At 44.5% G+C, this 25,260-nt stretch overlaps 1 protein-coding gene across 1 annotated transcript; it reads right to left on the bottom strand.

The window, feature by feature from the left end:
* Positions 1-475: 475 nt before the first annotated feature.
* WDTC1 (WD and tetratricopeptide repeats 1) lies at positions 476-24,259 on the bottom strand. The gene is made up of 16 exons (XM_033157865.1): positions 23,996-24,259; positions 18,846-18,994; positions 17,524-17,607; positions 15,847-15,893; positions 14,610-14,721; positions 11,736-11,923; positions 11,043-11,225; positions 9,660-9,754; positions 9,217-9,332; positions 7,416-7,491; positions 6,073-6,169; positions 5,383-5,556; positions 4,416-4,651; positions 2,875-3,043; positions 1,700-1,892; positions 476-1,116 (listed from the first exon to the last, which is right to left on the bottom strand). The coding sequence occupies exons 2-16, from the start codon at positions 18,972-18,974 to the stop codon at positions 919-921; spliced, it is 2,097 nt and encodes a 698-aa protein (XP_033013756.1). The 5' UTR covers positions 18,975-18,994; positions 23,996-24,259; the 3' UTR covers positions 476-918.
* Between the last annotated feature and the right edge of the window lie 1,001 nt (positions 24,260-25,260).

Below are 25,260 nucleotides of genomic sequence, written 5' to 3'. Positions count from 1 at the left end.
AGCAGTGCTGAGGCATGTCCCACATACGCCACATGCCTAACCATAGACACACAAGAAACAGAACATTTTGGGAGAAGTTGCCAGGGGTGGGGATGGGGAATCAGGAGTTTTCTAAAGAGCAGCAACATCAGGTCTTTTTACTAGCTCAAGTCACGGAGCCCCGTGTCAGGGCCTCTCTCTATTACAGCCATTTCTCTCTGCACATGGAAGAAATAAAGTATTGAATACCAGGAAGTCAGTTTCTCTGCCTGGTGTCATGTATTTTGCACCTCCAGAGTCACGTGAATTAAGCTGCCCGTGTTCTCTCTAGCCACTTGGTTGCGACCATGGCTTTAGATGCAGAGGCTGGGCAAATGCTCATCAGCTGTCCTGTGGGCTGAAAGAGACACCAAAGAGGCCACAACTACGGGCCAATAGCTAGCAGCAGAGCAGGCAAGCCAAGCTTCAGAGACACAGATCACCGCATTAAACTTAATTCCATAATCCCTGCCCTAGTTTTACATTTTATTGAGTTTTTAAACATCCTCTCTGTAAAATGCATTCTTGTAGGCAATACCTCCTGCCATCCAGGCCATGCAGCAGCGCTGGAGGAAGGGATGGCTACCAGTTTTACACTGCTCACAGACAACATGGAAAAGGAACCCCTGTACAGACTAGATTCTGCTGGGAGGCAAAACTCAACAGGCCGCGTTACCATGTTGCTCAATAGTGGAACGGGGCAAAAGGGGGGAAGAAATAGTAGCAGCAGTTTAACAAAGCCACTCTTGCCCCTGCTGATGTGTCCTACTCTGTGCATAGTGTGAAACAGTGCAGTCGTTCATCAGAGTTCAAACTGAGCAAACTAGATTTCCCTTCAAACAAAGAAAGAAACAAAAACAAAAAAAACCCAAAATCATGGGAAGGAGAGGCAGTTCAGCTTTAGCTGGTCCGGCAGTGGACTTGCCCCTCGGAGCTGTCTTCATCATCTGAGCCTCCAGTCCCACCACTAGTCAGTCCTGTGATCCGGTAGCCCATGTTAAACAGCATCACCTCCAATGGGTCAGCGTTCATCCGCCTCTGGTTGGCTTGGGAAGCACCTTCCATGTCTTCCACCACTCGCCCGTTCAGTGTCTCGCTCTACAAAACAAGAGGAAGGGCAACAGGCAACGTTAGCTGCTCGTGCTGGGCAAATCAAAGTGGGTGGGGGTGCTTTTGGTTTTCCAAGCTTAACCCATGGCAGGCACACTGCTCTGAACATCATCATCACTTATTACTTATACCCCACCCATCTGTCTGGGTCTCCCCAGCCACTCTGGGCGGCTCTCAACTGAATATTAAAAACACGATAAAAATCAAACATTAAAAACTTCCCTAAACAGGGCTGCCTTCAGATGTCTTCTAAAAGTCATACAGTTGTTTATTTCCTTGACATCTGACGGGAGGGCGTTCCACAGGGCGGGCGCCACTACCGAGAAGACCCTTTGCCTGGTTCCCTGTAACCTCACTTCTCGCAGTAAGGGAACCACCAGAAGGCCCTAGGCGCTGGATCTCAGTTTCCAGGCTGAACGATGCGGGTGGAGATGTTCCTTCAGGTATACTGGGCCGAGGCCTTTTAGGGCTTTAAAGGTCAGCACATACAAGTAGCATTCAGCAACCAGGGCTAGAGGTTGCCTGTAGAAGGCAGATCCATGTATTTATCTAATCCTTTGTCTGATCATACCTCTGGTCTGGGATTCCACAGCCGTACGACTGGATCGATGCCACTGGTGGCCAGGAAGCAGTAACTCGGGTGGGGCTGGAGGCAGTTGACAATGGACTCGTCACCTTGCAACACCCGCACCAGGTTTGTTGTTTCTTTTTCCCAGATGAAGAAGGAGCCGTCGTCAGAGCCACTGACAATGTACTGTGCATTGCTGGGGGGGAGGCAGGGAGCGTTGGAGAGAGTAAGTAGAAGAATTGAAGCAAGAGTTAGGTTTCATTGTTGTAAAATGTGGACCAAAAAAACTTTTCCTCAATCCCTAATTCAGCAGACAGTACAGATGGAAGGGCAACACATAAACAGCAGAAACCCCACTCCTGACCTTGAGAGAGGTTGACATACCGTATTTTTTGCTCCATAAGACGCACTTTTTTCCTCCTAAAAAGTAAGGGGAAATGCCTGTGCGTCTTATGGAGCGAATGGTGGTCCCTGGAGCTGAATTGCCCAGGGGCCAAAAGAGGATCATGCTTTTTATTTTACAAAGAGAAAAGGGAGTGTTGAAAGGACCCCGCTCAGCAGCTGATCAGCAAGAGATCGGGAGAGAGATAAGAGTCCCGGCTCCCTTTCAGCCCCGCCCTCCATTGTTGAATGTGCTGCAGAGGGAGGTTGTTTGTTTCCCCAGCAACATGTGACTGGCTGATTAGATTATCTGTCTGGAAACTGTAGAAATGGCTCCCTTTCCTTAAGATTTTTCAGAAATGTGAGTTAAACCTCATAAAAATGGGGCTTTTCCTCTTTGCTTTTCCCCCTTTGCAAAAGGAGCTTTGCTTTTCCCCCTTTGCAAAAAAAGCTGCAAAACTTTTAGCTGATCCTGGGGGGGGGGGGGAACCCAGGGCTTTTCCCTTTGCAAAAAAAGCTGCAAAACTTTTAGCTGATCCTAAAAAAAGCCTTTTGCCTTTGCAAAAACAGCTGCAAAACTTTTAGCTGATCCTCAAAAAAGCCAGGGCTTTTCCCTTTGCAAAAAAGCTGCAAAACTTTTAGCTGATCCTCAAAAACACACACACACACACACACACACACAAAAAGGGCTTTTAGAGGAGGAAAACCAGAAAAATATTTTTTTTCCTTGTTTCCTCCTCTAAAAATGAGGTGCGCCCTATGGTCCGGTGCGTTCTATGGAGCGAAAAATACGGTACCTGCCAAAGAAGTTGGCCTCTTTGATGTCTGTGGTGGTGTTGCAGTGGCCGCAGTATCTGAACTTGTAGTCATAGCTGCGCTCCCTCAGCACCATCTCATCGTCCGAAATGGAATCTTTTCGGCCCGCTGCTCGCAGCCAGATAGGGCCACTCCCTTTCTTGTCTTCCGCTAAAGAAAGTCAAACACCACGTTACTTGTTTCCAGCACTTGGGAGAGCACAACAAAGCCTTGCTGCTTCTCAGCCTACCCTACTTCAGAGAGATAAATAACGCCCTCTACCTAGGAATTTTAAAGCTGGAAGGGACCTCAGAAATTATTGGATCCTGGGGTGGGGAACCTCCGGCCCGGGACTGAATGTGGCCCTCTTGGCTTCGCAGTCTGGCCCTTAGGACTCTCCCGGGGCCATACAACCACCACAGACAGGCCCCCTCTCCAGATAACACCAGCCCTGCTTAGACCCTCCTTGAGTGTTTTTGCCTAGCTGAAATGTGTCCTTGAACTTGTCATGATTTTTGCTTTACTGGGTGCAAGATAGAGACGTCTGAGAGCATGGACAGACTGTAGCCTACTGTACAAAGGTAAACTTTGCATTTGTTGCTCCACCCACTTTTGCCTCTGGCCCTGCGCACCACTGGCATGTGGCCCTTGGAAGATTGCCCATAAGGGAATTCAGCCCACAGGCAGAAAACTGTTCCCCACCCAATTTAATCCAGCCTCCTGTTCAGTACAGGGATCTTGCAAGTGCAGCATCCCTGGCAGAGCGCCATCCAGCATCTGCTTAAATGCCTCCAGCAATGGAGAGCCCACCACATCTTGAGGCAGTCCATTCCCTATCAAAGTATCTCCCTTAACCTTAGGAAGTTTATGCTAACGTTGGTTTATTCTAATGTTAGCAATACTTGCTCCCGATTTCTAGTCCTGCCCTCTGCAGCAAGGGAACAAGTCTACTCTATCTTCTGCAGGATAGCTCTCTTCAAATATCAGAAGGACCACTGTGTCTCCCCTTAATCTAAAAATTACTCAGCTCTTTCAACCATTCCTCATAGAACTCTGTTTCCAGACTGCTCAGCATACTGGTCGCCCTCCTCTGTATTTATTCACTCTAGTTTGTCAGTGTCCTTTTCAGATTGGGAACAATGTTGTAATACAGCAGCTTCACCACAGTCATTCACTGGGCTCAAGACTGAACAGAGATCTGAGCCCAGAACTTCCAAATCCAGACCAACCGCATCCTCTAATTAGGGCCAAGCTAGAAGACATGTTGGAGATTTTTTTTATCTCTTTCAAGGGAGCCAGAGGGAGCTCAAATTGGAACAGGATCATGGAACTGGGAAGGAGGATCTAACCACTTTCCTGCATGCTCTTTTCCTGATCAGAAAAACATAAAGGTATAAAAAGAAAAGTGCAGTGCTAATGCAAGCTGCAGCTGAATAGTCTTGAATCATGTACACCTCAGAGGTTTGATAAATTAAGAAAAGGAATCTAAGCCTTCACCAATGCTCAGGGCTGGATGGCAATATGCTGGCACAACGGTTCTCACCATTATCACTTTTTGAGAAAAGGGCTGCATTGATGTCCCGGTCCAGTGCATCACAAGCACTGCTATGTGCTTGCTCAGGGAATTTTCCTTTGAAGTCATCCAGACACTCCAGTGCTTCTGCCACATACTTCAGCTCAAAGAGACAGCGAGCCAGGCGGAAGTGAGCCTTCAAGTGGCATGGATTTAGGGAGATAGCCTTTAAGCAATCTCTCAATGCATCATAGTGATCCCCATCCCTGTAAAGGTGACAAAAATCCGAATTATTCAGTGGAAAAGTATTTCCCCTCTTTCTTGCTTCCAAAACTCATTTACCCCAATCTAGTTCAGTATTCTCGGAAATGTCTGATAGCATCTCTCCAGGGTTTCAGACCTGGTCTTTCCTAGTCCTACCTGGAATGCCTGGGATCGGACCTGGATCCATGCACTCTACCATGGAGCTATGAATGAGCCCACATTTCCCTCAAAATAGAAGCACCTCTGCTTTCCTTCCACAGCAGCAAAAGCCAGACTATACTTGGTCCTGATATATGGGCACTATTGCTTGCAGAATTTTCCCAGGAGGGAAAGACAAGATAGATTCTTTCTGTTAGGAAAGAAGCAGCAGAGGAAGGCATAAACTATCTGAGAGGAGGCTCCTGTGGCTCCTGTGGCAAGAGCTTTCTCCCCTCACCTTGTGCCCTCAAGATGATGTTGGACTACAGCTCCCTGGGTCATGTTGACTGGTACTGATGGGAGTCTGAGTCCAACAACATCTGGGCACCACCAGGTTGAGGAAGGCTAGCCTAAAAGAGACAGCGCATGAGAGAGTTTGCAGGCCAGTGGCTTCTGCAGTCGGGACTGTCAGCTGACTGGAAGTAATATCCACATAAGCTTGAGATCAATGAAAGGGCAGAAGAACTCCCACAGTGCTATCCTAGGATGGCAAGAGAGGCTCATTTCATTAAGAAAAGTGGCCTCGTTTGCTTACCACTTGCGCTTCATGTAGGCAGCAGCTCTGTTTCCGTATAGCATGGCATTGCTGGAGGCTTTCTGGACAGCTTTGCTATAAAGCTGGATGGCTTGAGTCCATTGCTGACAAGCAAAAGCCTCGTTGGCTTGCAGCTTGATTTTCTCCAGATAGGGAGGCAGCTCCACCTGTGGACTTCAGAAGGGAGAGGAGGAGAGGAGATCTGGAATATGTCAAAATAGATCCTGGCCATGGAACCCCTCCTTACCCCCAACCTCCCTTTTATAAAACTAAATACACTTTTATTTCAATCAGTTCTCCCAGCTGGATAAACAATTTCTGCCACGGAAGTCCATTCTGTATTGTATTATTATTATTATTATTATTATTATTATTATTATTTTCTGTTGTTTCTCGTGTAGTTGTTAAGTGGTTTTTGTTGGTTTTATTATGCTTTGTACATCACCTTGAGATATACGTGGAAGATAATAGCATTAATGGCAACAACTCCCAGCAGCCCCAACCTGTACAACTGTGTTGGATGAGGTTGTAGCCTAAAACATCTGGAGGGCACCAGGTTGGTGAAGACTTCGCATAGTTTCCAGTCAAGTTGACTCTTGCTCTCAGTCTCTCCAAGTAAATTCCCAGAACTTTTTGTACACGGTTTAGATCAAAAATACAAAACCATTTAAGACAAGCATGTCACCTTACCTAATATGTGCTCGCCCCTCAGACAGCCTGAAACCATTGCTGTGGAGATGGATGCCATTTGACACACCATTGGTTGATGTTTTCCTGTTCTGCACCTCTTGAGTGTTGGAAAGACAAGCAAGGTGTAAGTTGCAGATAATGTACAGGCATCTTGCACATACTTGGCCATTCAGTTTCATGGACTCATTGATCCTCAAGGAGGCCAAGGGTAAAACAAAACACATATGTTGAAATCACCACCACCCCCTGCGTCCGAGAAATAAACGCTCGTAATTCGCATAGAACTTGTAGCCATTCATCAAGTTGGTCACAGGAGCAATATTTCAATCTGCTCTTCCCTGGCTCACAGCTCATTGTCTAAGCCTGGCGCCCCCACCTCCAAGGACTGCCCATACCAATTATACAAGGCATGTAGCTTGGGTCAAATAAGACCACAACTTTTATTGTCCTGACATGCTAGCATTACACTACCAACTCCATGCTGTACTATTCCAAATGGGAGAGAAACCCTGAACACACAAAGAACTGCACTATGAGTGGTAAGTCAGCAATGTCGCTTCCATTTGCAGTGGTACATGGAAAGAGGAAGCCTTGTATTGCTGTTTCATTAGCTTTTTGATTGTTCAAAGCCACTAAGTCCTGCCTCATACACTTCCCTCAGCCCTATTCCCTTTAAGTAAATAAGTGTCTATCCATTACAAACACCCAGTTTTATTTCTCTGCAAAGAGGTGCTGCACTGGGGAGTTGCAACTCAATATAAAAAGTCCCATTTTCTGCTTTGCAACATGCTCTGACATTCCATTATGTTTATTTCTTAAACAAAGTCACAGCATGTCATGTTACCTACCCTGGCAACTTGTTTGGTAAAGAGCACCATGTCTAATGTGACAGCAATAAAGCAGCAACAAGTTTTGCATATTTTACTTCATGTTATTAGCAAAACCCACATACCAATGGCATGAATGTGACCAAAGTCAAAATGGGCATCTAATACTTATTAACCAAAAAACAGTGGGGTGGAATAGCAAGGAGAGGGGCACCGCATTATCTATGGGATACTGCAAAACCCATTAAGTGATTAAAGACTGGAATCTCCCTGCTTTGTTCAGAGACACTTAAATTACAATGATTGGGAATAAAAAGCTGTAAAATTTGCTGGAACTGGGTTTCAAGTCCTCCGCACAACCACCATTCCAAGGACAACACCAGTTTTGAAATCTATGTCAACCTGCAAGAGAGCTAGAAGCAGGCAGAAAGCTGGAATGGCCACAAAGAAATGCCTTAGGAGTTGAATACAAATGCAGGCCCTTTCTTCAATTCAAGATAAGTGTAGTTCACTCACCTCCTGAAGAGTGGCATTTCTTTGGCAGGAGAAAAGTGTATGGCCGCTGCTTGTAAGTCAGATCAAATAAGTAAACCTAGAAATCAAGTGGAGGACAGTAAGTTTGCAGGCTATACAAGCAAAGTGATGATGAAGAAATAAAAGTATTTGTTTTCTGCTGGTTAACATGAATATGCACGTGTCTAGTAGAGAGCAACTATGTCCTCTACTGGGTAATGTAAAGCATGACTCCAAAACCCAAAAGGCCCCTCCCCACCCTCCAAAGATGGTCACTGGGAACTGAATGCCTAGTGATGCCTTAAGAAAGAACCATGGATTTCAGAGTTATATACAGAACAGCTTCTTCGACATGAAATAACAAAACTATTTCAGTTTATGGAAATTTTTAATCAAGCCACCTCTTTGACTTAGGAAACTGATTTGTCAGGTGAGAACAAAAACAACCACGGGAAAAACTTCCTGCATTTGGAAAATGATTTCTTCATATGTTGCTAGGACTACATGCAGAAGCCTAGGAATGGTCCCAGAATTATCAGAATTACCAAAATGTGTCCTGTGCCTTGGAGTCTGCACACACCCAACATGAAGGAGTTTATTAATTTAGAGTAGGGAAGGATATCATGGAGAATTTTAGGTGGTTTCATATACAACAGCAAAATTCCTATTTTGAAAACCACGAGTATGAATGTTATGGCAACATTTTTCTTCGGCCAGGAATTTTTATATATATATAATAATACACACTGAAAATCCAGCTTAAGTCTACAGCCTGCAGTGAAACTACCAAAAGGAAGCACCTATGGATAGAGACCATGTCACTTTCATGTTCTGTACACCAAGTCACACTTTCCTAGTACCAAAGAAAGAAAGTGTTCCTTTGCTTCAAAAATCAGATAGTGCTGGGAAGGATAAGGTGTTTGTTCATTGCCAGTGTTTCCAGGGCACCTATGATTTTCAGAGATAATTAAGGCAGGGACAGGGAACTCTGCCCTTCAGATGTTGCTGGACTCCAACCCCAGCTACCATGGCCAATGGTCAGGAATGGTGAGACTTCTAGCCCAGCAACATCTAGAGGGCAATCCAAGGGATTCATGACCTTCATGGAAAGTCCCCACAGCTGTTATCTTCAGGAAACTCTCAACCCGAAGAGATTGGAGTGATAAGGAACTACTACAAAACATATGCGGTACTAGCTGCCCAGAACGAGCACTGTACAAATCATTTAATGATTGCCAAGCGATCACCCACATGTATCAAACCACTACCATTGAAGAGCCACCTAGCACCGCAGTGAATGCAATGCTTTTCAGTGAAAGCAATTCATATATTTAGCTTCAAGTCTATGATTAAATAGGCCCTTCCAGAGATTTATGTGGCAGCAAACCTAGATTTGGAGAAAGGACACCAAATGTGGAGAAGGAATGACACTTCCAGATGCAGGGAAGTACGGTTTGATCCCAACATGTTTCACGTCTTCTTAATGGGAGCTCTTAGGCATAACCAGCACCAGTAATTCCACATAAGAGAACTATGTTTCACATTTGGTTTGCTTTCTCTATTGTGCAGTATTTTATGCACTGTGGATGGGCCAAAGGCCACTCACTCCTTGTGGTGCCAACCTTGACCCCTTTGAGTCTAGGAAATCTTTTGAATGACTCTCCAGCCCTGTGAGGGTTGCTCAAAGAAATAAAATTGGGAAATGGTAACAAAACAAAACAAAAAACAAAAAACCCCAACAACCCAGTACCAAAATACCTGCCCATCAATATCTAATGGGTAATTCATCTGTGATCCTTCTTACCTGCTCCCCTCCCATGTTGACCAAGAGTTCTGTACCATCAGGACTGAATGTGACATATGTAGCTACCAAAACTCTCAGCCGGTTATTGTAGTCTGGCAATTTCACTGGAAGATGCCCTAAAGAACGAGAAGAAACTCAAGCATAGCTCACCTCTACAACTTCACAGAATGGAAGTGACTTCAGCCCACAAACTTTCAAAAGGTCCTTTACCATAAAAACATCTCATATTTGTGCTGGCCTTTGTAGCACCCATCAGTTGTGATATGAAGGAGTTCTCAACTCATACTAAGCTATCAACAGTCAAGGAAATCCATGTTGGAGCCACCCACTCCCAGTCCAAGTAAATTAAAAGCACCTGCACCTCCTTAATGAGGCAGCAAAACCACCATCTTTTGGAACACAAGCAGACCCCAGTTTAGGCACAACACACAAAACTGTCTTACCTGCTACATAGTATTGTGCTGCACCATCTGGAAGGGGTTTCTGCCGGTCACAAAATGTATGGACTCCAGCTGTGGGATTCTGTTTCATTGTTTTTCTAGCCAGAAGGGAGGAAGAGTTTAATTTTGAGCACAATGTTAAAACCACTGCTTTACTTGGGAAGAAAAGTACCAGAGCTGTTAAATTAAAAAGGCGAAACACAAAGAAACTACCAGGGAGCAGAGTGGGTGAGGATACTGGGACAAGTGGGACAGTCTGAGTTCTATATGCTTAAAAAGATGGGAAAAGAGGACTGATGGAACAGGAGGCTGCTGAATTTGGGAGGCATTATCACTTGGTGTAAATTAGGTATACAGATTGCATCTTACCACAAGGAATAATCCTTCATATGTAGTGCAACAGACAATGTTAAAGTTTGACTATTTTAAAAAAGTTTTATTTACAGACTCCCACTGTTATAAACATGGCACTTTACCAAGTTAACATCAGCAAAACAAAGAAAAATAATTGTCCCAAAGATTTCAACTATGAGAACAATTAGAAAGAGAGTGGAGGGAAGAAGAAAAAAAGAGGCAAGCAAATGTAGTTAACACAAAATAAAATGCCATAGATTTACTTTCAATCAGGAAAGAGACTTAATAGCTTCCAGCACATACAAGCCAGTGCTCTCCTGCAAGTCTTTGGTATAATGTCATACTACTGATAGCTTTAGCATTCAGGCGTTGAATTTTGAATTACTGTGCAGCAAAAGTAAAGATCAAGATGTACCCCTTTATCTCACTTTATAAAGCTGATCCCTGCCCTCCCCAACACACAGTTTTTCTATGCATGTACATACATGAATATATTAATTACTGTCCACATCATACAGTACAGGAATCAAGCTCTCTGAAACGAAACTGTGTGCTACATCATTCCACCTTTTAAAAGCTGCTACGGGTCCTTCTCTTTTGTTGCAATAAACTAACCTGAATACTTTTCGAGAGTCTACTTCTCTACAACAGCCACATATATCCACTCACAGCTGAACAATTTCCAAGGTTTGGCCAACAGAAATGACTCATGTGACCCTGGATGCACCGTCATGTTCAAAATGCATTATGTCCACCTTTATGGTGAGGCAGTCAAGCACTCCATCTCATGGCTGAGTACACTCTATGGCTAAGCTTAAAATAAATGTTGGCGTGTAGTCCACAGCAATATGACTGATGATCTGCTGCTACAAAACTAGCACAGCTAACGCTAAGGAACCTTAGCATCTGAGTTTGCAGCCCCCTCTACAGTTCATGTGAATTGGTGCAAGTCTTTCTTCTGGGTTTTACATTATTTTCCCTTCTGCCTGAAGACTTAAACCCCACCAAGCTCCAAGAATTAGTTACCATTACCTGTGATTGTGGATCATGCGTATATCATAGATCCGTACAAAAGGCCCGCTGGCTCCCACTGCCAGGTAGTTATTGTCCTGGGGGTTGACAGTGAGGCACTTTGCCTCCACAAGTTGTCCACAGTATTCCGTCAGGTCAATCAGGACCTCTGAGTGTTTGCTGTTCTCTCGCAGGTCATACTGTCTAAAAAATGAACAAATGAAAGAGTGTTAACAGGTACATACAGAACAGAAGAAGCCACTGATAGGCATCACACACTAAGCCACCATGGAAAGTAGGGAATTAAGGTGCCAATGCTTTGTTAGTCTACTTCTTCCTACCTAGGTTTTGCTTATGTGGGTTCTCTTAGATGAAGGCTAATTGGCAGAACACACATGCAAAAAGGTCACAGGTGCAATTTCTGACATTTCCAGTTAAAGGTTTAGAGTAGCAGGCCAATGTGAAGTCTCTGCCAAAGACTATGTAGAGTTGCTGCCAGACACAGCAGACAGTACAGGGCTGAATGGACTAATGATCAACACAGTATAAGGCAGCATTGCACCTTATACTGAATTTGGCTTCAAACAGTTTTGGCTCTCACACCACACCACACAAACTGCAGTAATAACCAATAGAGAGTTCTTAGCATCATCACAAAATTCACTGCCCTTGGCAGGAAGAGCTGTTGCTCTTCAGAGAAGAAAGCACTTGTACCTAATCAGCCCATCCTCAGCTGCACTCCAGAAGGTGTTGGGCCACATGGGAGCTGTGGCAATACGCTTGACTCTGTTTTTGTGATCCCCAAACATATGGATGGTTTCTTTAACAGTCAAGTCGTGGACATGCACCTTGGAATCGGCAGCCCCAGTGATAAGTATCCGATCCTCTGCATGTGGCAAGAACTGTGGAGAAACAAAGCAAGATTTTCAAAGCATGGATCTTCCAACACAACCACAACACTTTCCCCTTCCAACAAACAGGCATCCTATTGTCTGCTTAGGATATTGCCACTGAGCAGCCCCATTTGATTGGCTTTGGGTAGTATCCAATGTACTAAATTAAAATCACTTAGTGGCCTGCTTGTTCTGCTGGCATTGTGTTTTACACCAGGGGAATGTTGTTGCACAAGGTAATGCACAAGCAGGTTTGTGGTAACCCTGTGCAGTTTATTGTACAGTACAACAATCTGTTGTGCAATGAATTTCTGCTGCTAACGCAAAAGAACTTACACTAGTAGACAAAGAACACTGGATACATCCCATAACTGGTAAGTGCCCACCTCCAGTGAAATTTCTAGTGTTTCCTAAGAGTGCTTTTAGGACAAATACAAGAGGAGGAAACCCAAGCCCTGCATGCAAATGTTTCCAGGGCACATAAATTACATAATGTACACTCGTGTGTTGACGGGGGGTGCAGGGAGAATTAAGCACATTAGGCTCTCTCTCTCTCTCTCTCTCTCTGTGTGTGTGTGTGTGTGTTGGTGCATATGCTCATGTCAAGTTCAATGTGCAAATGGCCAGGAAGGCAGGCACACCCTGGTGATGGGACTGGTATAATCTCAACTCTCAACCCCTCACAATTCAAGGCCAACTGGGGAGGCAGGGAAAGCAGGAGGGTCATTTGGCCCCAGGCCTCAAGCTAAAGGAGGAAAAGTCTGTCAATGGTTGCTAGAAGTGATGAAGGCTACACTCTGCCTTCACAGTCAGAGGCAGCAATGCTTCTGAATAGCAGCTGCTGGAAATTGGGGGTGGTGGTCCTCTTGTGCTCAGGTCCTGCAGGCGCCTGGGTAAAAGCTGTGAGAATCAGATGCTAGACTAGATGAGCCATTGGCCTGATCCAGCAAGCTTTTCTTATGTTCTTGACATCCAGAGGACCACAACTTCCCCAGTCCAGCCTTAGAGATACACCCTGATCCAGCAAGGAAGAACCACGTATATCTGTATGTGTTGAGCTGCTACAATGCTAATCTTGCACCCACAATATATTTGAGAAATGCATATGAGTAAGTACATTGCCATGCAGGACCCACTAGTTGCATACAATAAGGAGTGTCCTGATGTGGACTAGAACCATCACATATATTTTCCTTTTTTTGCAAATTGTTTTGAGGGGTCTTGTGGTGGTGGTTTTTTCAAAAAACAAAACAAAACAATCAAGCAGTATATAAATGTTATGAAATAAATAAATAAATGATTGTTACTTTTGGTCAAACTGTGGGTTATTTTGCCTGCCCTACTGAGTGATAATTTTATAATAATTTTCTAAGTGGCCGTACGCTCAAATATAAAAGAACAGAAATGGAAGACTGAGAGATAAAAATGTTGACAAAGGAAATCCACCTATTCAGACAGCTGTTTGCACAGCACATGACATCCTGCTTTATGCTGAACTGGAGCATCCCAGAGAAGTGTGATAAGTATGCACAATACATTGCCCAATTCACTCATTTCACCCAGAGATTTGTAGCTACCACACATCATTCAGCATATACAGGAACACATCACAACTTGGGGCTTGTGCTTGCCTCTACCATTATCTGTGTGGAGCTGGTGTCTGTACATTCATTCTGATGTCAGCAAGCGAGTCACACAACTGCAAGCTTCGCTTTTCAATCTGTGCAGCCACCTTTCCCCTCTTTAGCCTCAGCTGAATGTGGACTGGATGAACCAGTCACATGAGCTTGTCACCATAAACACAGCAGCTAGTGCGCATGCAATGAGCTACGAGAGAAAACCCATGCAGGCCATTATAGGCATGCCAGAAGTTTGTGCTGATGACAGCTATTTCACACCACTGGTATAATGACTGGGGAATGAGGAAATAACAACACTGAACATCCAAAAACAGTCCAAGTCTGGGCCATGTAAAAATAGTTGGAGCAGAGACAGCCCTACCATGAGGATTTGGGGTGCCATTAATGGCAGCAGAGTAGAATACAGATTATTTGACCCACAGGGCACAACCAACTGGGAGGTTCTCTGGGATAAGTGCTATTGAAATGGGCAACAGTTGTGGAACAGCACCCTCAGTCAGGCATCATTTGAATTATTCGCCTCAAAATGCCTGGAGCTGTCCCTGGGCCTGAGACACTGCACAATAGATTTGCCACAGCAGTGTCCAGTCTGCTTCCCAAGGCTGAAGATTTAAAAGTTCTCCTCTGTTTCAAATACTCAGACTGGGAGTGCCGTTGCTTGTGTAGCCAGACAAGTACAAGAGGTTTTGAGCCTTGCTTGCTGGGGCTGATGGGAACTGCAGTTTAGCAACATCTGGATGGCTGAAGACTCCCCCACTGAAGGCTTAGAGGAACCACAAGGTTTGCAGAAGAGCAAAAACTAAAAACAACAACAACAAAGCCCTTAGAGGGGGGGGGGCGACCCTAAAATTGGCCTACTGAGGAATAAGTGTAGGCAAGAAACAATGCATAAATGTTGAGTGCAGGGGACAATAGAATGGAATGGCTGGAATCCTGAACAGCAACACTCCTCACTGTGACATGTTGTTGCATGACCCATTCGTAAATGCATACTGCTTAAAGAGGCCATTTCCCCTCTGCTCACCCTTTCACCACTTTGTCCAAAACCCACTCACCTTGACTGAGAATATGTTTGCTGTATGTCCTGTATGCATGGAGAGGAGCTTCTTATGGTGCAGTGGGTCCCACACTATCGTGTGCTGGTCATCAGAGCCAGAGGCCAGCAAACTGAGAAGTCAAAGGAGACAAAACATTACGAGCTTTGCTGCCCATGAAAACTACTCTGATCTTCCATATTGTTCCACATTCATTTGCAGGAAGACCTCAGGTGCAAGCGCAACCTGGGACACCCTAGAATCTATGTAGGTTTGTGGAGCACAGCAAGGAATTAGAAGGAGAAGCAGCTGACTCCACTATCAGCATGATAACCGACAGAAACAGGAAAAGATAATGGCAAATCATCAGCTGACAATTTGTGGAAAGTGCCCCACACCTCCAACTAATGCCTTTTGATTTCAACTGTTCCCTTGGCCAGATAAGCTTTCCATAGACATTTAATGGAGTTGTCTATTCTTCCCTACTGTACTTTCCCCACAATACAAGGACTTGACTTACAGGTAAGAAAGTACTTCCGGCCTCTCATGTCAAACATGGTCCACAAGTTCTGTTCCAGCAAGTCTCCAAGTTGTACTGTGCAGCCTGCCTTTATATGACTTACGGTATGTTATGGTTGACATAACTCCCATCTCGCAGCATTTAATCCAGGCATGAAGAACACGCGGACCTCCAGATGTTGTTGGACTGCCATTCCCATCCTCCTCAACCTTTGCCCACGCTGGCTGGAGTTGATAGGAGTTGGGAATGTATGTTGCTTATTTCATCTTCTTTTATATCATAAATTTTATACACAGCTTGATTGTAAAAATAAATAAATCTGAAAGCAGTTCTGGAGATCTACAGATTCCCCACTCCCAATTTAATCCTTTCTGAATGTCACGGCATTGTATTGCATGAAATAAAAGAGTAAAATTTGCCTTGCTGGATTAAGCCAAGGTCTCAACCAGTCCGGCATTTAATTTCAAATAGCAGCCAACCAGATGTCTTCAGAAGCTCACAAGCAGGGCATAAAGGCAATGGCTTCTCAATTTGACAGCTGCTAGCCACAGCATGAATGTGCTTAATCTGCACTTTAAAAACGAATGAAAAATTGCTGCTGGAAGTGGGAAGACAATAGCAAAGGGACCATTTGGCTAAGCAAGAGAGCAAAATGGAAAGCAGCCCCATCGTAAACTCAGTTGCTCATCACATTTTACAGAGTTCCCTCCACTGGATACATGCTACAGACATACTTACTTTCCCTTTTCATTCCATTCAAGGCAGTTGACACAGCCAGTATGACCCTGAAAAAGTTATACAAGGTGATGCAAAGAGTTATACAAATTTGAAATTTTACAGGATTCCAAGACAGGGATAAAATAAAATATCACACTATTTGGACATGTCCAATTCCCCTTGTAGTTTTAAGTTCTCAGACCCTCTTTTGGCTGTATAGTGAGAGTTGTCCCATGTCACTCCCTTTACTACTCATAATGTGCTTGCTTGCACATACTTCATGAAAACAATCTTCCAACATCAAAACTGACGAGTAAGTTGCAGGAAATGCAAAGCAGCCCCCACTAACTCCAGAAGATCTTTCTCTAACCTCTGGCACCCTCCAGATCCTCCCAAGAGAGGAGAGAGAAAGGAATCCTCAAGCCCCATTTCCCTAACCCCTTATCATTGGCCATGCTAGCTGGGGCTGGTGGCGAGTTGGAGTCCAACAATAACTGGAGGTTGGAGAAGACTGCTCTAGTCTACAGCAACTGAGACTCAATGCTAGAGGTGACAACAGACAGCCCACGTGTCAGCACAGCCACTGCTGAATCCTTATAAAATGAAGGAGCAATGTAAAGAACATTTGGCCATCTGTCATGGATGCTTTAGCTGAGATTCCTGCATTGCAGGGGGTTGGACTAGATGACCCTTGGAGTCCCTTCCAATTCTACAGTTCTATGATTCTATGATTTCCAATAGAAAGGAAAGGGTGCCGAACTCTCGTCCTATGAAAGGCCTTCTTCCCAATGGAGTCCCACCAGAAGAAAGGCAGCTAGGAAGGAGGTTTCAGAAAGGGAAGTGTACTGGGCAGGTGGTAGGCTCCACAACACCCTCAGACTTGTCTCAATGTCCTTTAAAAATCATGTCCACCTCTGATATTTTAGGGATTCAACATGACTGAAATTGGGTATGCAGATACATCAAGTTCGGACAAGTTATCTAGCACCAACCAGTGTGAGGCAGCTACTGAATTGCCACCTCCTGCCAAGGAACTTGCTGTCTGCAAAGGCCCATTGTCCTGTTTAAAAAGCCTTAGTTCAGTAAAACAAGAAGGATAAGAGACAAGGTGGCCATGTGGTCTTTTTACCTTAAAAAAATAGCCCTGAATCATGGACATTTGAGGGAAGTAGGTTCATAATGTCACTTTCTAATAAACTGAGCCTTACAACTAGGTAACTTCACATAGGATTAGACTGCTTGGCTGATACTCACATGATACTGATGCTTTAGATCTAGCAGAAATTTCCATATCACGAACACATAAGTAGGTGCTTAATTCTTTTAGGCAAGCCTAGCTCTTGGAAGGGGGAAATCCAAGTAGACCAAGGATGGGCAACCTCTCCAAGCATGCTTGGGCTCCAGCTCCCATCATCCCAGCCAGCATGAGCAATGGTCAGGGATGGCAGCAGATGGAGTCCAACAACACCTGGAGGACAACAGATTCCCCATCCCTGAAAGAGATTAAAAACAGTGGCACTTGAAGGGCATCACAAATCCATGTGGTTCTTCGCGAACACAAAACGTTAAATAAATGCAAAACGTGTCAGAAGAGGCACACCAATCCTTGAGAGGGAAACTGGATTTTCGTTAGCATTCAGCAACTGTCATTGTAAGGGGAGGAGCTGTACTTTATTTCCTCCAGCACTTGCAACTTACCTGCAGCTCTGCCTCCAAGCCCAGGCGCTGGATGAAGGGGTCAGTGACATGATAGTGTCGTTCAAAGCTGAGGGCACCCTTCTCCTATAAAGAGCAAATGGATATCATGCCTTACTACGTCAGGAATCAATATGTGAGCTCTTAAATCTAACTCTATACCGTTCCAACACAAGGCACAGCATTACGATAATCCACAGAGGCCCTTTTCCAAGTGCCCCCACAATCCAGGGTATGGAGGGTGGCTGTGAAGGAGAGGAGTTTTTCAAATGTGGCAGCTGAGTTGTGGAATGATGGGAAGCCCCTTGCTTCTTTTCCTTGCTGTTGCTTTGAGATCTTCTGAGGAGATTCTTCTCCTTGTTGCACAACTGGGGAACGCTCCATATTTAGCAATGTGAAGCGCATGGGTGGCCAAGACACTGATGGGATTCTGGCACATAGTGAAGACTTATTTGTTCCGTGCAAGCTTTCAGAGGCCATGTTTATTTTAATTTCAGGTGTCCCCCTCACCCAGCAGCTTCTAGTCTGTTCGCATTTAATATTGCTTGTTATCATTTTTAATTGCACTTTGACTGCTTTTATAAGTCCTACAGATATGAGATTTGAGAATTTGTTTGTCTTGCAACCAATCAGTATATAAATTTTAATAAATAAATATTTGTTTTGATGTAAGCCACCTTGTGCATATTTGACAAAAACCAACATACAGTAATACAAAATAAATTATATAAATGAGACTTCTGTGGTGGTGCCCTAATTGCAGAATGCCCTCTTCTCACAAGTACAGCTGTCATCATTCTGATGTCAGGTTATTTTCCCAAGACATTTTAAGTGAATGGTTGTTTTTGGTTGCCTTTGTCTGTTTCAAATTGTATTTTATTGTTGTTTTATTTATGTTTTGTATTCCACCTGGTTATCTGTACAGATGACAGTTGGGCTATGAAGTAAAATACATAAATACCTGTTTATTGCCTTCTCCAAGTGGGCTAGCAGCAACGAGAGTGATAAGACATCGCACAAACATTTTCTCTCTCTGGGCAGTTGTGCCAACTGTGCCCAGAGGGTGAGGGCAAGTGACTGGGCAGTGGCAGAGCAGAGGTGCTACAGCCACTCAGCAAGGAAAGCCTTCAGAGGGAATTTTGCCCATCTTCTACCAACCTCAAAAGAACCTAGAGTCAGCACCACTGACAGCCAAACCATGGTTTGGCCATGACATCTGATCTGAGCTTAAAACATTAAAAGTATGTTTTCTGAGACTACACCAAACTACCCCAACTGCCTTTCAAGTTCATTATCTTCCTCCCTCCCTTTAGCACAAGAAGTACCTTGAGCTGCCTGTGGATGAGGTCTCTAGTAATGTTTGCTTTTGCCATCTTCTCACAATAGGGCTGACGAAAACAAGCTAGTGGAGGTGTTGCTGTGCATCCGAGCATTCCAGTAGAGTTTGTGTCCATACAGAAGGCATTGAAATTACCTGTAGTCAAATAAGGTGGGGGGAAGGAGAAGATTTTTTATTATTTATACAGAAAATCAAGATGTGGGGGCTATGGCCCTCTCCTGCTTTGACTCAGCGCCCTCAGCAAATGGCATGTGGAAGACGACCCTGAACCTGGAAATTCCATTTAGCTATTAGGGCTAGTAGTCACTGATAACATGACCTCCATATTGCTGCCTTTCCTAACCCCATTTTAAAGCCATCTAAACACATGGCTATCACAACACCTTGCGGCTCAGCTCCTACACCACCTCCCCCCCTTCAAGCAAGGTCATTAGTTCCCACCACCTCTCCCCTTAGCCCTACCACTACAATCTCCCCTCTCTCCCATCAGCCGCCTGAATCCATCACTCACATTTGGAGATAAGAAGAGCCCTGCTGGATCCAACCAAAGTCCATCTAGTTCAAGCAACCTGTTACCCCAACCAGGTCCCTCAGGAAGGTAGTGAAGCAGGGCAGGAAGGCAACATCCCCTTTCTGCTCTTGCTCCCCAGCAACCTGCATCCACTGGCATGCCACCTATGAACCTTGAAGTTTACAATAGCTGCGACAAATGAGATAGTCAGTCCAGGCAACTCAAACTTCAAGACTGGATTACTGCAATAAACTCTTTGTGAGGCTTCCCTTGTGGCTAGTCCACAAAGTGGGATCCTGTTAGCATTTTACACCTCTGCTCAAAGATCTGCACTGGCTACCAATTTGCTACTGCACCCAGTTCAACGTTTTACTATTACTATATAAGGCCCATAACAGCTTGAGGCCAGTTGACTCAAGGGATTGCCATGCCCCATATGTGTCACTTCATATGTGTAAATTTCACAAGTACTATATAACATTTGCTCCACATCCATGAGGAGTCAATCTTTCAGCATGACAGCACCTACGCTGTGGAACACCCCAACTATTAATAATAGATAGGCACCTTAATTATGCTGTTCTAGATACCGACTATATAGTACAGAAAACCTATCTGGACATAAATCAGGTGCGTAAAATGGTTTTTAAATCATGCTGGTTTTATTTGTATATTACTGATAATTACTTTAGTATTTTGTGTGGAAGGCTTGGAGATTTTTGGATTAACCATCTCAGGCCCTATGATTGGCAGGGGAGGCCCTGTTGGTGGTGCCACTACTGCATGCTACCTGCGTGGCATAAACCCATTTATGGGAGGTCTGGTGAGGTCTGCCTCCCTCACTGTTTAGTTTCAGGAGGAAATTTAAAAGCATTCCTGTTTACCCAGGCATTTGATAGCTGAAAGAAACCGTTCCTGGCAACCTTGAAATTATTAGCCAAGAGGATAAGGATTGTTTTAAACTGTTTCTAGATGTTTAATTGTTTATAAATGTTTGATTAATTTTAGATCTTTTTACATTTTTAAATGTTCATTTTTAATCATATTGCTTTATCACTGATGTGTTTGCTGCGCTGGGTTCCTTTGGGAAGAGCTGGATATAAATTTAATAAATATAAAATTTCTAATTCAATAATTTTTGTTCCCCCACCCCACTAACATTATATATGTATCCCTGGGTATTACTCATCACTTGTCTTGACCAGCTAGCTATGTACTTGCTGTGAAGTGTGATCCTCACTCAATTCCACTACCTATAATCTGTTAGCGTGAGGCAAAACTGTAGGAAGGAATGTGAGCAATGCAACCGACCACTGAAGCAAGGAAAAACAGCCTATATAAAGATAGGCTTTTCCTCGTTTTTTTTTTAAAGTGCGCTTGAGCTTTGGCTGTGCCATGCATCACGCATGCAAACAAACAAGCTGCAGTGCTCACTCAAGATAACTGATCATGCACAGAAACCCCAAGGGGCTTGTTTAATGGTAGAAAGGAATGAAGAAGTTAGGACACCATCTCTCCACAGAGGAACAGTTGAAGACTTGGATGCCTCTTCAGGATGTGATTCAGCCAGCATAGCAATCCGTGCTCAATGGAGTCCAGCCTCAGAGAAACGCATGGCAGGCTTGGTGACATGGGACAGAACTTGACAGCCATTCTGTCCCATATTGATATAATTATGTCTGGCTGTCAGCCTCTGCAGCAAGAAACTATGCTAACCACTCCAAAAGAAGCTTAATAGCCCAAAGGAGCTCTCGTTTTGAAAGGGAGAAGAAAGATAGTTGGCCAAGACACAGTGCTCCAATTACATGATAAGGGGAAGTAAAGGGTCAACTCACCCACCCACTTTTGGAGGCTTTCTTCTCAATCCATGCAGACGTGTTTCCCGAAACAGACTGAGCATGTGGCATGGCAAACTGGATGCCTGACTAGGATTGCTACACTGCCACATTAAAATGCTGCCTGTCCCTTTAAAAGGCTACAATCCTACACACACTTACCTCGGAGCACATCTCACTGAACAGAGCAGAATTTACTTCTGAATAGCCTGCATGGAATCAGGCTGCAAGTAGGACAGAATGCAATCACTGTGTCTACAGTCCTGTCCTCCACTTATACTGTCACTCATCCTCCTCAATTGTCTGCAGTGTGGTGATAACTGCTTATAAGCCCACTATTCACATCTATTTGGTTGGTTGTCACAAGATACAGAGACTTTTCAGTAGTGGCCCTGTCACTGGGGAATTCGTTCCAATGGATGTAAGATTGGCTCCTTCTCTGGGTGTTTTTAAATTATTCTTAAGGTCTTGATAATTTCTATCTATTTTTAACTAAACAAGGCTGTCAATGGCACTATTTTCTTTATGTAACATGTTAGAGGGCTAACTTTTATGTTTTAAATCATGGTTATGCTTCTAAACACAAACTACCCCAAAAGATGGAATAAACATACTCCAAATAGTAAAATAAATCTGTCAATCATACCACCAAGCCAACCAGGATTGGCAACTATATTTGTGCTGTAGTGAGCTTTATGGATCTTCTAATGCAACCTATCACAGGCATGCTGAAGATCTGCATTCACAGCAAGATGATGCCTATAAGCACTTTTCCATCTTCATATTCAGTCATGCAATTCATCCACCAGTAGTTGAACACATTCCCATATAGGCTGTCAGCCAGTATTAAGCCAAATGATGTTTCCCGACTTCCTTTAGCACAGGTTGGCCATTAAGCCTCACAGTTGCTAGATATACTCATTTAACACATAAAACATTTAATCTAAATTGGCTTTACAGGTTAATGTTTGAGCTTGTTCTACCTCTTTTCTGATGCTGTCAGAGGCACATGTGTGACATGATTTCATACCTATTTTTTAATGTTTGCCATTACAATAAAAAGCAAGCACAGGTTTAATCCCCCCATGCGGTCTACATGGAAGCATGTCGATAAAAAGAAATACTGCACTCTGCTTTGTACAAATGCCCACACTCACAGCAGAAAGCAGGGCAGAGAAATTTTCAAAAGCCCAGAATTACATGAGCGGAAAAAACCTACTTTGGATACCAATTGACAACCAACACCAACCCAGTTTAAAATTATGCACTAAAATGGTAGTTAAGGAGCATGCTTTAGGATGGGGATGCAGTGTGCAAGATATCATTGGCAGGGAAATGGGCATCAAGGAAAGGTATTTGGGAATTCAGAAGTTAGCAGTTAGCACACATCTCCTCCACAGCTAAGAAAATGCAAGGAGGCCCTCAGCACAACATTCACTTCTACCTCACTTCCCCATGCATAAAAAAGTGGGATGGGAACAACCAAGGGTTCACAACTGTTGGGGTTACAACTATGAATAATATTAAAACTACTGTAGAATTTAAGAGATTACTTATCAAATTTAGGAAGGACAATTTCCTGACAGAAGAGGCAAGACAGGAAAGCAACAGTAGCAAGGCAGTAAACATAAGATACAAAGACAGGCAATACTAGCAATGAGAGGAGGGCTGACGTTTGTGTGTCTATGTCCACACAGCGCACACAGATTGCTCTTTTTCCAAACCTCCTTCCTGCTCACAATCACAATGCCAAACACATACAAATATTGCCAGACCTTTATCACTTTTACAGCTGGCACAGTATTAAAAGAATGTGTTCCAAGGACAGCAAGAGAAATAACTATTCTATGGTGAAGGTAGGGACAGTTATTCTATGCTAACTGATCTGAGATGTTTGCCTCAACACGTCTTGCGATACCTCATAGTGTGGCAGAAGCTTTAATGAACTTAGACTTTTAATTCTGCTAACGAAGTGGGCCTTAAAATTTGGGTGATAGCTCCCTGGCAGAGCACATCCTTTCCCTGCAGAACCCCCAGCATCTCCAGGTAGGGCTGGAAGAAAGCCCTAACTGAAATCCTAGTGAGCTGCTGCTGATAAGGGGTGGACACTTCTGAGCTAGATGGATCATTGGACTGGTTCAGTATAATGCAGCTTCCTATGTTCCTTGAAAGGTCCTCAGCTCACAATATGCAGCATCTCCACAGAGGGCCAGGAAAGACCCATTCGAAATTCTGGAGAGCCACTGCCAGTCAGCATAGATAATACTGAGCTAGATGGACTCTGCATTAAGGCAACTTCCTATCTTCCTTAAAAGCTTCCACAACAGTGAATCTGCTGGTGCCACAAAGCACACCATCTCTTTACGTAGGGGAAGAGGGAGTTCGTTGCTGTGTGAAAGACTAACCCTGGGATTTGCTAGGAAGAGAGAGAGAGAGAAAAACCTCAAGGAGGTGGGGGAAAGAAACCTGGAGTGGGCTGTGCACCAACTTCCCTTGAACACAGTGAGAGGTTGCAAAAGCAGCCAGAGGAGCTACATGCTTATTCGAAATCAAACATGCTGCGGTCCATTTTGTGCCCCTGTAAATTCACGTGGGGAAGGGGGAGGAAAGTGTGGGGGGCTGTTGAAACAGACTATGGGTCAAAAGGTTATTACGGAATCAAGGAAGTGCAGGGGGCGGATCATGTGTCACTTGGGGGGGGGCATCTACCTTTCGAGAAAAAGAAGTGGGGAGGGGGGAGCCTATATCACTCACGGGGAAGGAAGGAAAGGGGGGGGTCACGGGAGTTACCTGTCAGGCCTCCTCAGGGCAGGCTCAGCAGCCGCAGCAGCCAGTGGACGAAGCCCCTGAACTTCCATGCAGGGGGACGGCCCGAACCCCGAGCCAGGGCAGGGGCCCCTCCGGGAGGTGAGTGGCTGGGTGGCAGCCTGAGCCGCTCGCCAGGCTTCGCAGCCCCGGCCTGGCTGGGACCCGAGCCCTCCGCGGCCCCCTCCTCTGTTTATCCCCTCCAGCTGTCTGGGGCTCCAGCTAACGCCACCTCCTTCTCCCACCGCCCCCCTCCCCTTTCTCCTCCGACTCGGACCGCAGAGCGCCTGCGCGACGCTAACTGCGCCACCAACCCCCTATCCCCGCGCCGGCCCCTCCGCGGCGCGAGCGGCGTAAGAACGCTTCGGGAATAGCGCGTCCTCCCTTGACGTTAAACGTCCAATTGGCCGTGCTGGGAGTGACGGCCGGAATGGCCAAAGGGGAGGCCGCTGACTGGTTGGAGGCTCGGGCCAATCTGCGCACTTAGAGTAACGTAAAGGGAAGGGGGAGGGGCCGGCGTACCAGGGGCAGAGGGGATGCTGGGAGTTGAAGTTTGCGAAAGAGGGAAATGGGCTCTCCTTCCTAGGCCAGCGGACAGCGGGAGGAGGAATTCTTTAGGGCAGAAACCCTCCTTCTCTATGAAAGCCGTCTGGGGGAGCTTCGCGACTAATTTTTCTTTGCTCTTTTTTCTTTTTCATTTGCTTGTAGTGCTATGCACGGTTACCTAGGAGTAAGTTCTGTTGAACTCTGTTGTGTTTACTTTTGAGTAGACAATGACATGCGTCGGACGGCAGTGTGAAAGTTTAGAGCCGTGGTGTTCACTAGGAAATTGTAGGTGTCCGCAGGAAATGCTTTTTTTAAAAAGTAGGAATTGTCTTGTTTTGTTTTAATTTTTTTAAATTTCCTTTTATAAGAGAGAGAATAGTAGCAACAGATGAAAATTTAAAAGGTTAAAAGCAAAATGATAAAATAGGCACACAGAATTAAGTACAGTTAAATAAAGTCCATGTCATGCAAGAAAAAAGTGAGAATAAAAGTTGTTTTCGCATGAAAGAATATTAGTATTATTTGATTGCCAAGTATAGTTCCAGATTTGCCAGGTTTGTGGCAAGGCTTGTCTTGAAAATGATGCTTCCGCTGTACATGTAATGAAGGAATGCCAAATCATTAAAAGTATCTGAAGATTCTAATCCCTGTCAAAATATCAAATAATGCATAAATTTCTCCACTGTAGCTATATTGTGGAATGA

The sequence above is a fragment of the Lacerta agilis genome, chromosome 8, assembly GCF_009819535.1.
Source record: "Lacerta agilis isolate rLacAgi1 chromosome 8, rLacAgi1.pri, whole genome shotgun sequence".
Lineage (NCBI taxonomy): Eukaryota > Metazoa > Chordata > Lepidosauria > Squamata > Lacertidae > Lacerta > Lacerta agilis.
The sequence above is the reverse complement of the archived record's forward strand: the minus strand, read 5'-3'. Positions and strand labels throughout refer to the sequence as shown.